This window comes from Garra rufa, chromosome 20 (genome assembly GCF_049309525.1).
Source record: "Garra rufa chromosome 20, GarRuf1.0, whole genome shotgun sequence".
Lineage (NCBI taxonomy): Eukaryota > Metazoa > Chordata > Actinopteri > Cypriniformes > Cyprinidae > Garra > Garra rufa.
The window spans coordinates 39,493,362-39,510,651 of NC_133380.1; the positions used below are offsets into that span (position 1 = coordinate 39,493,362).

Below are 17,290 nucleotides of genomic sequence, written 5' to 3' on the forward strand. Positions count from 1 at the left end.
CAATATAATGTTTATGCGCCAAAAGAGGAATGAACCAGCATTAATGATGCCACATGGACAAATTACAACCCCTGGCAAAAATTATGGAATCACTACATTTTTTTTACTTTAAAACAAATAAACCAATCAGAGATTTGACACAAAACATTTGTGACCCTGGACCACAAAACCAGTCTTAAGTCGCTGGGGTATATTTGTAGCAATAGCCAAAAATACATTGTATGGTTCAAAATTTTTGATTTTTCTTTTATGCAAAAAATCATTAAGAATTTAAGTAAAGATCATGTTCCATGAAGATTTTTTTGTAAAATTCCTACTGTAAACATATCAAAATGTAATTTTTGATTTGTAATATGCATTGTTAAGAACCTAATTTGGACAACTTTAAAGGTGATTTTCTCAGTCTTTTTGATTTTTTTGCATCCTCAGATTTCTGATTTCAAATAGATGTATCTCAGCCAAATATTGTCCTATTCTAACAAACCATACATCAATAGAAAGCTTATTTATTGAGCTTTCATATGATGTATAAATCTCAGTTTTGACAAATTTAACCTTATGACTGGTTTTGTGGTCCAGGGTCACATTTTTTGTTTAATTATTCAACAATCTGGTTATGTGAAACATACCTCAAACAAATAAAATTTAAATAGTTGAATTAATGGAAAATTATTTTCCATATCAAATAGAGGAAAAAATTATGGAAATATGGATATAGGTTTCTGAAACAAATATCTAAACATATCTAAAATGCTAATTAGCCAGCAGTTAAAAGAGAGTGCTTACAGACCTAAACAATCTGTTGAACTTGGCAAATTGTAAGGAAACATGGACCCAACAAGAAAGCTGTCAGCTGAAATGATGGAAAGGATTATAAAACTCCTTCAAGATGGAAATCCATCATGGAGTGTGGCAAAAGAAGTTGGAGGATCTAAGTTGGAAGTTGGTTTTAAAACTTGGTGCAAGTATAAACAAAATGGAAAGATTATAAAACGAAACATACAGGCAGATCAAGACATCAAAGCGTCAAGATAGAAAACTCAAAGCAATTTGCCTTGAAAATAGAAAATGCACAACAAAACAAATGAAGAACAAATGGGCATAAACAGGAGTCGATGTGTGTGACATAACTGTAAGAAACCGGCTGAATGAAATGAGATTTACATAAAGAAAGGCCAAATGAAAACCAGCGTTAACACATAAACAAAAGAAAACAGGATTAGAGTGGCCACAGAGAAGAAGTCATGGAGTGTGGATGACTGGATGAAAGTAATATTCAGTGATGAATCACAAATCTGCAATGGACAAGGAGACGATGCTGGAACTTTCGTCTTGTGCCGTTCTAATGAAATATATAAAGATGATGCCTAAAGAAAACTATCAAATTTCTCAACTCATTTCTAATATGGAGTTGCATGTCAGGTAAAAGACCAGAGGAAATGCCAATCCTTACCTCAACAGTTAATTCACAGGTTTACACTGAAACTTGGACACTTTTCTTATTGCATCAATAGAAAAGAAGTTTGGTGATGATGTTAGTATGATAATGGACCTTGCCACAGAGCAAAGAGTGTTAAAGCTCTTCTTCAAGAAAAGGCAAATCAACTCAATGACATGCCCAAACAGTCCAGATCTCAATACGATTGAAAATGTATGCTGGAAATTGAAAAACTGCTCCATGACTCCATCTTGCAAAGCTGATCCGTCAACTGCTACTCAAGAAAGTTAGAACCAGCTTGATGAAGAATATTGTTTTTTATTAGTGAAGTCCATGCCCTAAAGAATTCAGGCCGTCATAAATACCAGAAGAGGAGCCACAAAGTACTAATTGTGTTTTTTGGTTGATGATTCCACAATTCTTTCCTAAACACTGAATGATTCCAGAATTGTTTCCTGTGCTTGATATGGAATATAATTTTCCACCAATTAAAAGAGCTTAATCTCTTTTGTTTGAGGTATGTTTCACATAACCAGAATGTTGAATTAATAAACAAAATTATGCCATATCTGTGCTTTGTTTATTTGCTATGAAGTGAAAACAAAGTCTTAGTGTGTTGATTCCATATTTTTTGCCAGGGGTTGTATCAATATTTGAAATATTTGCAAACAAAACACACACGTTTAACTAAAAACATATATTTGGTATTAGTATTAACAAGGATTTATGGTGGATGTGCCTTATGTTGTTGGATGTCAGTATTCTCACAACAAATTATATATTTTTTTATATAATTTTAATATAATTGTATTGTTTATTATGTACATAAACAGTCTTCTCACAACAAATTTGAGTAAAATAAATATGCTACAATTTTTACTTTGCAACAAAAAATAAAATAAAATCAAATATGGTAACACTTTAGAATAGGTAACACCTATTAACTATTAACTATGACTTATTAGCATGCATATTACTAGAATATTGGCCATTTATTAGCAGTAATTAAGCACCTATTAATGCTTTATTCTACATGACCTTATTCTACATCCCTAATCCTACCCAATACCTAAACCTAACAACTACTTTACAAACTATTAATAAGCAGCAAATTAGGAATGTATTGAGGGAAAAGTCATAGTTAATAGTTAATAGGTGTTACCTGCTCTAAAGTGTTACCTAAAATATAATATCAAGGATTTTGAAAAAGTTCTGAAGCCAAATGACAGACTAAATCTTGCTTTCTGTCTGGAGTTCCATCAAAACACATCGCAACTTTGTGTTTTGAGCAACAGGGCAATGCAAATCACCTTCAGATGAAATGATTGCAAAATATTACCAGAAAAATGGCCCTAGGGGAAAATGTAGTTCTTATGGGACCGTCCTGGAATTTAGTTCCTATAACTAACCCAGTGAAAAGCCCCTATAGCTTTAATAATCACACATACCAGGCCACAGTTGATAGAGATGCCCTCTCTTGCTCTCTCTCCTGTGGCTCCCGTCCGTTTGAGACGCTCCGATCCAGCCAGGTCCACAAAGTGAAACTTAGCAGTGAGCGTCTCATACTCGGGCTGAGAGATGGAGCTATCAGAGTCACCGTTCATCTCTCCATTCACCTGGAACAAACAATAACAGCGTTAAGACACTAACACGAGCATCATGTGAAATTACAAGCACAGTCTTCAGCGTTCCTGCATTTTCAGTGTGCTCTGACATGTTCGGTGTTGATGTTTCTGATGCCAGTGGTTTTATATAATTACTCTGTTTTGCACCACAGCAGTCTGAGCTCTATGAATGTTAATTCTGCAGAACTTGAGACTTGCTTAAACTTGTTAATGGCTTTCTAATCCAGTAGTTTAGGTTGCAGCTTTCAGCACGATGTGTGCGGTTTTAATTAATATTCGCACGTGTTGTCAGATGCCCTTGGCGAGCACGTAAAGAGGCTCACGACTGATGTGTGGATGTGCCGTACCAGTTGCGGCTGCGGGCACACTCTCATCTGGCAGAGGTAGATGGTGAAGATGGCATGAGAGCGGGAACTCTGGGCGTTCATCTGTGTGCTGGCGGTGGTGCGGGAAAGAGCGCCCAGCTTCAGACACTGCAGCAGCTGAGGAGAAAGTACAAGCATTGACACAAACATCTACTGGGTGCTGTGATTCCAGTCAGAAAAGCTTTCGATTGTAATCAAGTCATCAAGTAATAAGCAGTGTTGAGGAAGTTACTTTTAAAAGTAATGCATTACAATATTGAGTTACTCCCTACACTGCAAAAAATGCTTTTCTTACTTAGATTTTTTGTCTTGTTTCCAGCCAAAATATCTAAAAGATCTTGAATCAGGAAGGATTTTCTAGACGAGTAAAAATGAGTGTCTTGTTTTTAGTAAAAACAGGTCAAAATTAGGTGAGTTTTTGCTTGAAACAAGCAAAATAATCTGCCAATGGGGTAAGAAAAATAATCTAGTTGTCTGCTTGAAATAAGATTTTTTTTCTTACCCCATTGGCAGATTATTTTGCTTTGTATTTTTTGCATTTTAAAAAAGTAACTAAATATGTTACTTAATTACCTTTTATGGAATGGAATGTGGTACGTTACTTTTGCGTTACTTTTTAAATCTGGGCAGGGCTTGCTTGTTTGTTTTTAATATAAAAAGTTCTATTTTTGGCAAATGTAAAAGCCTTTTTACACCAGAACAGTAAATTCACACACTGCAAAAAATGCTTTTCTTACTTAGATTTTTTGTCTTGTTTCCAGCCAAAATATCTAAAAGATCTTGAATCAGGAAGGATTTTCTAGACAAGTAAAAATGATCTTGTTTTTAGTAAAAACAAGTGAAAATGAAGTGAGTTTTTGCTTAAAACAAGCAAAATAATCTGCTAATGGGGTAAGAAAAATAATCTTATTTCAAGCAGACAACTAGACTATTTTTCTTACCCCATTGGCAGATTATTTTGCTTGTTTTAAGCAAAAACTCACCTAATTTTGACCTGTTTTTACTAAAAACAAGACAATCATTTTTACTCGTCTAGAAAATCCTTCCTGATTCAAGAATTTTTTGATATTTTGGCTGGAAACAAGACAAAAAAAATCTAAGAAAAGCATTTTTTGCAGTGCATTTGTATAGTAGACCGCAGACGAAAAAATGTCAACTCTTTAGCAATAAAAAAAGCAACATGTTAGACTATAATGAGTCATTTTTGCTTATTAGTATGGATGAATTGGATCATCGAAGGTCGGCAGCAAAGACGTCGGTTAATAAAAAGGGATTAAATACATAAAGGATATTTGTATTATTTAAAATATTTTATCATTGCAGGTTTGCGTTGAATTTCAGTGTTTTTATTCATTTTGAGGAATACTGTATCTGTTTTTTTAGTGAGTGAGATGAATTAATGCATGTTCACATTTATTCTAGATCTAAAGTAACATCTTACTCACAATTTCTCTCAACATGGGGACAGGAGAGCTTTTAATCAATAAACGGGGGGGAAGTAACTGACGTTACTTATTTGAAAAAGTAACTCAGATATTTTCTTGTCAATTAAAAAGTAATGCGTTACTTTACTAGTTACTTGGAAAAAGTAATATTATTACGTAACTCGCATTACTTGTAATGTGTTACCCCCAACACTGGTAATAAGAGCTGTTTAAAACATAAACATGAAGCCAAAAAATTTGATTCACAATACATTTCACTGCTGTCATTTGTCATGTTTCTAAATGAAAACAAATAATCAATGGGAAACAATGAAGGGTGGAACTGTGACAGTGCACTCTTAAAAACAAAGGTGTTTCAAAAGGTCTTTCAAGCGATGCCATAGAAGAACCATTTTCGGTTCCACAAAGAACCATTTCTTGCTTATCTTTTTATAATCTGAAGAACCTTGTTTGCCACAAAGAACCTTTTGTGAAACAGAAAGGTTCTTCAGATGTTTAAGGTTCTTTATGGAACCATTTAGACAAAAAGGTTCTTCAATGGAATTTTGAAGCATTGCATCAGAATCGAGTGATGGAAATGTCACATTTCAAATAAAAATGCCTTCATTTGCTAAAAGGTTTTTACGCTCACTTGAGGTGGTTTTTGACTCGTGCAAAAAAGGGTTAATGTGAATAATGGGAGATGGAAACTCATTTGCCGAATAAATTCCACTGTATGCATCAAAAAAAAAAATCACGTGACTTTGTGCTGTGTGACGGCAAAACCTGACTAACCAGGGGACCGATCTCGTTCCACAGCATCTGAAATGTTGCTATGAAATGTTATAATTGCTTCCAGGAACTTTCCTGCACGACTGCGTTCCCTAACAGCAGGCATCTACACTGCAGAAAATGCTTTTCTTACTTAGATTTTTTGTCTTGTTTCCAGCCAAAATGTCTAAAAATTCTTAAACAAGAAGGATTTTCTAGACAAGTAAGAAAAAAACAAGTCAAATTTAAGTGAGTTTTTGCTTAGAACAAACAGAATACAAGATTATTTTTCTTACCCCACTGGCAAATTATTTTGCTTGTTTCAAGTAAAAATGCACTTAATTTTGACTTGTTTTTTCTGAAAACAAGACCATTTTTACTCATCTAGAAAATCCTTCGTGATTTAAGAATTTTTAGATATTTTGGCTGGAAACAAGACAAAAAATCTAAGTAAGAAAAGCATTTTTTGTAGTGTACCTCCAAAAGCAACGACCGCATTTACTGTGTTTCGTCTGCACGCTCCGAGGTGCAAGTCATTTATTATATAAGAAAATTATTATACTATGTGGCTTTTCCTACTTTATTAGTGATATATAGTGGCAGTTTATCAGGAAGTGACGATTTAGTTCTCTTTGACTTGTTGGATGGAAAGGGAGCTTACTCGCAAATGTTTTATACGATATTCCAATTTTGCACATAAGTTAAATTCGTAACTTTGGATGGAAACCCGGCTAGTATCTGTTGTCAAAACACTGCTTTTCCATTACCCTTTAAATTGCACAAATTGAAATTGCGAATTGAAAATATGCCTAATGGAAACGTATCAATTGCGCAAAAAATCCCATATAACCCAAAAAAGTTTTTACGCTCACATGAGGTGGTTATTCAGGCAATTCAAAAAGGAATATTTCGCAAAACAGCAATGGAAACTTTTTTTTCGCATTTGCAGGTCACATTCGATTAAATATAGGCAAAATCCCACAAAAATCTGTTGCCATGACTTATCGCGAGAGGAAAAAAATTTATGTTTCAGTCTCATAACATCGGTTAATGGAAATGCCGTCATTTCGTAATACTTTTTATTCAACATTTATAAAACAGCACCAAAGTTTTGCGCAAATCTGTAATGGAAACGCAGCTAATGTAGCTTTTCCAGCAACAAGCTACTTTTTTGTAACTCTGTACTCGACAAAATCAAACATTGCATTACAATGTTAGAATAATAATAATTAATTTTGTAAAAATTAATTTTTTTTTTTTTTTTTTTTATTAATTTTAGTAGTAGAAGTAGTAGTAATAATAGTAGTAGTAGTATATTTTTATATTAATTATTATAAACAACATTTAACAATATAACATGACCACAAAATCAGTCTTATGTAGCACGGGTGTATTTGTCGCAATAGCATAAAATACATTATATGGGTCAAAATTATGTATTTTTCATGCCAGATTTTCAAATAATTGTATCTCTGCCAAATATTGTCCTATCCTAACAAACTATATTCATCAATGGAAAGCTTATTAATATACTTTCAGATGATGTATAAATTAAATTTCAACACTACTACTACTAATTATAATAAATTATTATTATTATTATTATTATTATTCCTCTATGCACAGACATCTCTTTTTGCAGTGATAATAGTGCTATACAAAATAATTTTTTTACAATAATTTTACAATATATTATATTTATTAAATGCTGCTAACAATCCATGCATTTCTGACATAACTCTATTAAAATTATGGTGTTTTCCACATTTATTGTTGGCTTAAATATAGTTAGCTTGATTGTGATTAAAACTATTAGAAGTATCTTGCAGCAATTACCTTTTTAAACTACCACTTAATACCCTTTTTTCTTTTTTCTCAGAATTGCAACATGGTAACAAGCATTTGAAAAAAAATTTGTGAGTTTATTTCTGACCATTTTTTTTGTGCTATTCTGAAAAAAAAAAAAAAAAAAAGTAAAAATGTGTGGGATAAAAAGTCACAGTTTACCTTTATATTTTATTATTATTTTCTAGAATGTTGTGCACTGATGAAGCGTTCACAAGGGCATTTAAAAAAGCAATTAATGTCAATTTTAAGCTGACTTCAAGTGACTAAATAAATTGAACTCAGGCCATAAATGGGCAGATATCTGACCTCCTCCTCTGAGCTGACCAGCCGTGAGGTCACTCCTGTGGTGTAGATGCCTCCGCTCCCATCCTCGTGGATCTTAATGTTGGACTTCCTGCCTCGAGCCTCAGGGTCACGTGTGCTGTCAAACAGGTCCAGGATCTCCTCGTTATAGAGCTGCAAGACAAACACACATACTTTGTGACCTTCAGAGTGCAAAGGTCAAGAGGTCAAAGGGCCAGAGCCTTGCACGTTCGACTCGGGAATCCCAGAGACCACACAGGCCGACGGACGAGGGAATGATAAATAATGGTAACCTAATTCACAACATCAGAGCAAAACCGCAACTGAAGAGAGAATGAAAAAAGACAAGCAGCTCCCAGCTTCCCTTGCTTGAGGAAGTGACACAGAGGGACTTGATAAAATCAATTTAGGGTTCAAAACAATAAATCAAACTGCTAACATGGAAAAAACAATGCACAAAGTGCACAAAGGAGTTCTGGAAAGGACAAGACTAATGAAATAAATGGCCTATTAAAGCCACCCCAAGAGACGGCGGCAGAACTCGAGACAAATCTGTGGAGTTATTCCCCACGGTGAGCCGTGAATCTGCTGAACAAACAGCAGCCTATGCCAGACAGCAAGCGGCACGGATCGTTAAAATGCCCTGTTACAGGTTTAACCTCATTACCTAAGCCAGGACTTTACACGAGGAAGGGGCTAATCGCTTTTCAGCTACACTGCTGTCTGTGCGCCCTGGCAGCGGAGCGCCTCCTTCCCGCCTAATGACTGATATCGAATAAATATAGACTTGAGAGGGGTTTTCTCCATGTCATCGAGAGCACATCCCTCTCAATCACACTCAGGTCGAGTCTGTCTAACTGCACCGTAACCACATGATGACGCCCAGATAAATGAGTAAAGAGTAGGGATGTAACGATATTTCGTGGTACGATATTTCGCGATGCAAAAATGTTCCGATATGTATCGTAGAGTGATGACGATACATTTACGATATGACGACAGTCTAATCCTATTGGTTGAGCTGCCGACGTCTCCTTCTCTGCAAAAGTGCTGCTTGTGCTTTCATTGCAGAATCAGATGCAGAAATCATTTGAACTGAATATTAGTAGAGCAACATGAGTTCGGCTGAAACTGAAATTAAAGATACCCCGTCTTCACATCCGACAGCATTTTGGTTTTACAGTCACGCGAAAAAAAATTACAGACAAAACATTATTACAGTCACGGTGCATGTTAAAAGTTTCGTGCTTCAGACTCACCCGCTTTTCGAGTCACACATTGGAACAGACATTTCTTAATTCAGGAACCTCCGAAGATGTATTGTAATCGTTTTATGAGCAGCAGCCACGATTTAAGCAGTTACCGCACAGATTTATTAACAACCAAAAGCACATTTCATTGAGCGCATGTCGGAGTGTTGAAAACATGATCAAGATCATTTAAAATAGGCTATAAGGGAGCTGTATGATCCATAAAATACGGAGAAAGGCTATAAATAAAGAAAAAAACTCCAGAAAATGCGTGTAGTATAGTCTGCGCAGGTAAAAAATAAAATTATGTGTAGAATATCTTAGTAAACTATGTCTTACATGAAACCTCCGCTAGTCATTGTCCCATAAAATGACAAATAGCAAATAACACATATAATAGCCTGTTTTCATTACGTTTCATTTATTTTGTTTTTGCAAAGTAAAATGAGACCTTGTTGTTTGCAATACGTTTACCCCGAGACCGCGAACACCAGCTCGACCGCAAAACACTTTCACTATGAGAGAAAGCGGCAGCCGCGCAGAGATTCCACCGCTTGACGCGTCCCATGTGAAAGCGTCTTCACTGTAATAGTTAAACATGCTTTGATTCTTATTAAAACTACAAACGTCCTTCATTCAAGAGCAGCGAGAGATTTTTCTCTTTGTATTTTTACGTTTTATTCATATTAGGCACAGAGACGGCAGAAGGAATATTATTTGTCGCCGCTTTAAGAGCCTCACGGATCCACTCTACTGTTACACACATATTTTCCTTCTCAACTGTTTATGATCATTTAAGACATAACTGACAAGGGTTCACATGAATAATCACCAAACGCCACATTTTGAAATATTTTTGTGTGTATTTCACCGTTTAGGCGCACACCATGTTTACAAGTTCTTACGCGCTATTAAAAACACATCATCAAGGAAACATTAATAAATCAAGCACGTCCCGTTTTATGAAAGTCATCAGTCATGTTACATGATTTTGCTGATTTGCATGAGAAATTAGGCTTTTATAGAGGAGCGAAAGCGCACCACTGGAAAGGGGGCGTAATGGGGCGCAATAATCGTTTCATCTCGATTACTGCATTTTCATGATCGCTTGAAGCAGAAATCGAATTTCGATTAATTGCACAGCCCTATCGTAGACAATTGAAATGTCTCCACAATCTGCTTTTATCGTAGTAAAATATTTTTTATCTGTTTTACACATCATATAAAAAACTGGAAAAAATAATCTTTTTATGTATGGTTTGTTAGGATAGGACAATATACAATGGATGAGATATTTGAAAACAATTCGAAATACTGAGACAATCACCTTTGAAGTTGTCCAAACAAAGTTCTTAGCAATGCATATTGAAAAATACAATGCATACAATGTATTTTTATCTATTGCTACAAATATGCTACTTCAGACTGGTCTTGTGGTCCAGGGTCACATTTTTTTTTTTTAAGGAATAATCAAAGAATGTTTTTTAATTTAAAAACCTACAGTATTTTGTATTTGTACAGCACTTTTGTTTGCCAAAATATGAAAGGGCTCGTTTAACTTTAAAATGATTAAAATATTAATTTTTCAAATAATTTATTTCATTGAAAGGAATGTTTTATGACCTCATTTGATTACCAAAAAAATTAAATACACAACACAAAATTTCTGTGGGGGGGGGGGGGGGGGTCAATTGATTAGACATGCTTTTTGCTAATTAAAATGCAATTAAAATGTAATCCAGAAATATTCAAACATAAAACACAGAATTAAAAAAAAAAGTAAATGTTTTTACAGAGAGGGCTAAAATATGATTTGATTGTTAAAACTTTAAACTGTCATTACATTGTTAAACTGTATCGCTTTGTGATTTAAATTAATTAGACATGCTTTTTGATTAATAAAAAAATAAAACTGAAAAAAATAAAAACCAGAATTTAAAATATAAAATAAAAATAGAATTTAACCACAAAAAAAAATATTTTTTATAAGGCCGTATAAATACCAGCAAAACTACAGAATCAAAAACCCACAGTTCTATAAGTTTGGCCAATGTACTAAAGAGTCTCACCTCGAGGAACTGGGCGCTGACTTTGAATTCTGGCAATGGCATGCCGGCGTTCTGTGCCTCCAGTCTGCGTTTCTGGATGCCCTGGAAGAAATGTCCCACAGCCCGTGGAATGATGCCCAGCTCGTCATCCGACACGGATACATCAAAGCCAGTGCCCATGGTGTAGGTCTTTCCTGAACCAGTCTGCAACAAACATCAAAACACACAAAACCTATTACAATGCACAATGAAGAATACTAATTAACTCAACATATACAATGTTAGCACACAATATACATTCATATATCCACCAAAAAACACACAACATGTGATTAAAAGATGATGAATCTTGAAATGCATTTTTTTAATTATTTGTGTTTTTAAGAAGTTCACTTCCCGAACAAAAATTTACTGATAATTGTCATCCTAGATATTCATGTCTTTCTTGCTTCAGTTGATAAGAAATTATGTTTTTTTAGGAAAACATTTTAGGATTTCTCTCCATATAGTGGACTTCTATGGTGCCCCCGAGTTTGAACTTCCAAAATGCAGCTTCAAAGGGCTCTAAACGATCCCAGCCGAGGAAGAAGGGTCTTATCTAGCGAAACGATCAATTATTTTCTATAAAAAAAAAAGGAATTTATATACTTTTTAACCTCAAATGCTCGTCTAGCTCTGCGTAAACTGCGTGTATTCCTGTTTCTGACAGTTAGGGTAGGTCAAAAAACTCCCATCTAATTTTCTCCTCTAACTTCAAAAAAGTACCGACCCAGTGTTTATAAAGTGAACGTGCAAAGAAGATCAAATACCCTTTACAAAAAATGGTAAAACAGCAATTTAGGATGATTTTGAAGTTAGAGAAGAAAATGAGATGGGAGTTTTTCGACATACCCTAACTGTCTTGAACCGGAATACAGAGTTGACGCAGAGCTAGAAAAGACGAGCATGAGGGTAAAATGTACATAAATTAAATCTTTTTTAGAAAATAACCGATGGTTTCTCTAAATAAGACCCTTCTTCCTTGGCTGGGATCATTTAGAGCCCTTTGAAGCTGCATTTAAACTGCATTTTGGAAGTTCAAATTTAGTTATTTCACATGCATGCTGCTTTTTGTCCTTCGTGTCAAAGTTTTTGATATGCAATCTGTTTAAGTTTTCCATTGAAGATTTCTAAGTTTCAAGAACCTAAAAAGGTATTTTATAACATTTTTAGAAAGTTTCAAGCCACCAAAACTTTGAAGCTACTCTTATAGGTGTTCTTGGGCACGTTACAGCAACATCAGTGCTTAATATTCAGAAAATGATAACGTTCAAGAAACAATTGCATATACTATTAATAAAATTAGATAGACACAGTAGATAGAACACAAATGCAGACATTTCAACGGTATCCACTGGTTTCTATAGTACTTTTCAGTGGAAAATCGGTTGCTACTGTCAACTGTTTGGTTCCCAACATTCTACAAAGTATCTATTTTGTGCTCAACAGATGAAAGAAACTCAGGTTTGAAACAACTTCAGGGTATGTAAATGATGACAAAGTTTGAATTTTTGGGTGAACTGTCCCTTTAAATAATGCTTGTGTCTCTTGCATTGGAGCTGCCCATTAGCAGAACAGCTCCTCTCAGGTGTTCACGTGTCCTCTCATGTTTTAGTGGGCTTACATCTCCTTTCATGCATTATCTAGCAAAGAGTTAGAGTTGGAGCGATTAACCCTGACCGCTGCACAATAAGCACTCGAAACGAGAAGAGAGTGTGTGACAAGCCAACTGAGAGGCCCGTGTGAGGCTCGACTCACAGAGACACCCATCACAGCTGTCGCAGCACGAAACGGCGTGAGGGAAAGGTCACAGGGGTCACAAGAGAATGACAGTGAAGTGTTAATACTTATTCAGAGAAATCAATGAGCTGACCATATGGAGAGCTCTGATATGATTCAGGTAAAGTGTGTGGATCTTTCAACCATTTTTGACTAGGGATGCACCAAATGCTTGACGACCGAAATTATTTGGCCAAAAGGCAGAATAAATGATACTGAACAACGATGTGACATGATCAAATAGAGGAGTGCACTAATGCAGCAAACATGTGCGGAGTGTGGAAGCATTTAAAACTGTCTGAGAAAGACGCAAAAATCATTCCAAGCACCAACAGCTTCAAACCGTTTAGTATCGCATCGCATGCCTTCCATGAGAAGAGAAAGGTTACTGTATGATGACTGAAATCATCCATTAGTAAATAAACTACAGAACATTATGTTTTCTAATATACGCATCAATTGTATTTATTCTGACAGCGCTGCAGCAGCTCCTTACATTTATTCTAACATTCTCCTTTGCTCAGCAAGGCTGCATTTATTTGTACATTAAAAACACATGCCTGATTCAAGAGGGGGGTCTTATAAATTGCCAAAGAATATGTGACCCTGGACCATAAAACCAGTCTTAAGTCGCTGGGGTATATTTGTAGCAATAGCCAAAAATACATTGCATGGGTTAAAATTTTAGATTTTTTTTTTATGCCAAAAATCATTAGGAAACTAAGTAAAGATCATGTTCCATGAAGATTTTTTGTAAAATTCCTACTGTAAATATATCAAAATGTAATTTTTGTTTTGTAAAATGCATTGTTAAGAACCTAATTTGGACAACTTTAATGGTGATTTTCTGGTATTCCCTCAGATTATTGTCCTATCCTAACAAACCATACATCGATAGAAAGCTTATTTATTGAGCTTTCAAATGATGTATAAATCTCAGTTTTGTAAAATTTAACCTTATGACTGGTTTTGTGGTCCAGGGTCACATATTATTTTACTGGCTTATTAATTTTAAGTTAAATTGTGTTTTGTTGGTAGGCTATAATGTCTACTAGAATGTTAAAAATGTTCAGCGTTAAGTAAATATTTTTTAATTTTTGTTTTGTAATTGAGCAAGACAAAACTGTAAAAAGCACATTTTGGCTATTTATTTTATGCAATGGTAGGAAAAATGGGCAAAATACATATTTAAAAAAAAACAAAAAAAAAAAAAACGAAAAACCGTGTTGGGTAATCGGCTTTCAGCCCAGTGTTTCATTTCGTTCGGCTTCGGCCAAGAATTTTTATTTCGGTGCATCCCTATTTTTGACATCACAAACAACTCATCTGCCATTTCTACATTACAATCCGTGTAAACGTCATTTTATCAGGTGTTTAAGTGTGGTAGATCTTACCTGTCCATAAGCAAAGACAGTCGCGTTGTATCCCTCGAAGCAGCCTTCGACCAGCTTTTGAACGCAGGCGGCGTAGATCTGATGTTGATGTGCATCCAGGTCAAACACAAAGTCATACGTAAAGGCCTTGTCTTTACCCAGGAGCACCTGGGGCTCCCCGGGAGTAACGGAGGTGCAGATGTGACATCCCTCAATCTTCTCCTTTGCCATCTGTGGCCGGATCCTGATGAAAAGAGCAAAACACAATTCTAAGTGGGGAAGAGAAGAAAAACTGACAACATATTTTAACAAAGACAAAGAATCAAGGACATGTGCTGCATTCAAGTCATGCGCGAATTAACAGATTTGACAGTCTCTTCTGCCACATAAACTAGCAATTTCCAAGAAACCAATTGTTCAATGTTCATAAAGTCAGAGAATTGACTGGTCGGCTAGCCAACTCCTATATCTAATGAAATTTTATCTGAAATTAAGACATTATAAACAGAAAAAAAAGAAATGGACAGATAAATACAAAAGACCTCAAATATGTAAAGTAGCTACCAAACTATTTTAAAAAGCTCCTGTCATTTTCTTTCATGTAATTTAGAGCTTTTATAAAATTTAGTTTAAAATAAATCTACCAGGGAACTCATTCAGTTTTTATTAAATTTAGAGAAACTTTTTTGTCATACGAAGATTTTTTTTATCAATATATTGTATTGTTTTACTCTTGTTCTGAACCCAGAATTTTAAAAACTAAGAAAATCCATCAATTAAAAAAAAAAAAGTATAATATAAACAAAGAATGAACCAAGAAAAACATTACAAATTATTTTAAATTATTTTTTATTTTAATGTGAATCTATTTTGATAAGTCTTTAAAAAAAAAAACTTAATTTTTATTTTCACAACAGAACAATTTTGCTTCTTCACAAGTGTATTTTTCAAGGACAAAACATTATCATTGAAGAGTATGCTTGATTTTAGTTTGAAATGTGAAGGAGATATGAGAAATTAAAGCAAAAAATCACTCTGTATTGTGCATCATTTCCAATCAATCTATAATATTGTAAAATTATAAATTTCAGTGAAAAATTTAATTGTGTAATTTGTTAACGTAAGACACTGCAGGTGGATAGGTTAAAAAAATTAACTAATAGTTATGACCTTACTTACCCAGTTGATCGATTACACTGATAATTGCAAACATTTTTTTGTATTACAAGTTCTCAAATGTTAGGTTTGAATATGCAAATGAGCCATTATTTAATGAAATATGTGCTAATTTGCATACAGTTCTAGTACAAAAATGTAAACACTAGATCAAGTCAGTTTCGAAATTCTTGTTAATTTTTTATTTATTTTACATATTAGAGTCAAATGTTTTTACAGAGGGGACTTTGGGCATCTCATTTTGTCATAAAATAATAATTCAGAACCATGTATTTTTTACCATTTTTGGTGTAAAATGTTGTATAAAATCAAGCAAATTGTATAAGAACAAATCCCTCTGTAAAAACCTTTATAGACAGGAAACAAAATGTCAAGTTTGGTGCGTGTAAGTGCTACTGAAGTGGAGATTTATGGCTCAGTGTAGGAGAAAAAACTCATTTTGAGAAAAGGGCCTTTAAAAATATGGATTGTAATTGAAATCTATTGACACAAATAGATTAAGTGCTATAAAATATGTCTTTTGGATGTTTTCTTTCCACTAGTCTGCAAAAAGCCCAAAATCTCAAATTTGACAGGTTTGACAGACCCTTAAATTTAGGATACATAAAATCTTTGCTATGAAATTAGCATTACCAAGGCAAAGGATCATTTCCATCACAGAATCTGAGATGTGCTGGAAATAATACTGTGGTGGGAATTTGCATTACTTTGCATTACGAAAAAGTGCATGTGCAAGCACTGTTGGCCATTGTTAGCAGACAAATTAAATAAGCTAGTAAGAGTGTGAATATTGTGTTTAGAGACCAAACTAGCATTAGTTGCCCAAGAAACACGCAATCTCAGTAATTCTGAGACGAGGAAATTAGCACATATGTGACCCTGGACCACAAAACCAGTCTTAAGTCGCTGAGGTATATTTGTAGCAATAGCCAAAAATACATATCATGGGTCAAAATTTTATATTTTTCTTTTATGCCAAAATTCATTAGGAAATTAAGTAAAGATCATGTTCCATGAAGATTTTTAGTAAAATTCCTACTGTAAATATATCAAAATGTAATTTTTGATTTGTAAAATGCATTGTTAAGAACCTAATTTGGACAACTTTAAAGGTGATTTTCTCAGTATTTTGATTTTTTTGCACCCTCAGATTCCAGATATTCAAATAGATGTATCTCGGCCAAATATTGTCCTATCCTAACAAACCATACATAAATAGAAAGCTTATTTATTGAGCTTTCATGTGATGCATACATCTCAGTTTTGTAAAATTTAACCTTATGACTGGTTTTGTGGTCCATGGTCACATATGTGCTGTTCACCGCATTATTATACAGTAAAAACATCTACAGGTTAAAGCACTTTCATTAACGGACACTCGTGAAGTTAACATCAAGGTTAATGAAATCTCCAGGCTAAAAACCGACTAATTCATTAAACAATTAATGGAATCAAGTTAATTAGCTTTGCTTGGGGCATTTGTGATGGGCTGATCTCTACTACAGACACTTCTCACTGATACGTCAGACTAAACTGACAAAGTGAACAGATCAGCTGAGGAACAATCTGCCCTTTTTATTATCAACTTGCCTTAGTTGGAATCTTTTTTTAATCTGAAAACATTTTAATGGTTTGTTATTTTTCTCAAAAGGTGTAACTGGACAATAGCAATCATCCAGAAAATGCAAGCAAACCCTACAGCGACATGCTAAAACTAAAAACAAGCACTGGTGAGAGGCAATAGACAGACGCCATTCATATTTTATTCAGATAATCTAGTTGGAAGCCGGTTTTGTATGGTAATGACCACTAAGTTGAATTAGACCCCACGGCTCTTGACAACAGCCCTAT

At 34.5% G+C, this 17,290-nt stretch overlaps 1 protein-coding gene across 1 annotated transcript in view; it reads right to left on the bottom strand.

Annotated features, from left to right (window-relative positions):
* The window catches only part of kif21b (kinesin family member 21B), an 81,866-nt gene extending 67,360 nt beyond the window's left edge, over nt 1–14,506 (bottom strand). Inside the window, exons 1-7 of the mRNA XM_073825445.1 lie at nt 14,285–14,506; nt 11,094–11,276; nt 7,778–7,927; nt 3,411–3,545; nt 2,860–3,054; nt 370–424; nt 289–316 (exon numbers count right to left, since the gene is read on the bottom strand). Of these exons, the coding sequence (XP_073681546.1) occupies nt 289–316; nt 370–424; nt 2,860–3,054; nt 3,411–3,545; nt 7,778–7,927; nt 11,094–11,276; nt 14,285–14,494 (956 nt within the window). The 5' untranslated portion in view covers nt 14,495–14,506. The remainder of the gene's footprint in view (nt 1–288; nt 317–369; nt 425–2,859; nt 3,055–3,410; nt 3,546–7,777; nt 7,928–11,093; nt 11,277–14,284) is intronic.
* Nucleotides 14,507–17,290: the final 2,784 nt, after the last annotated feature.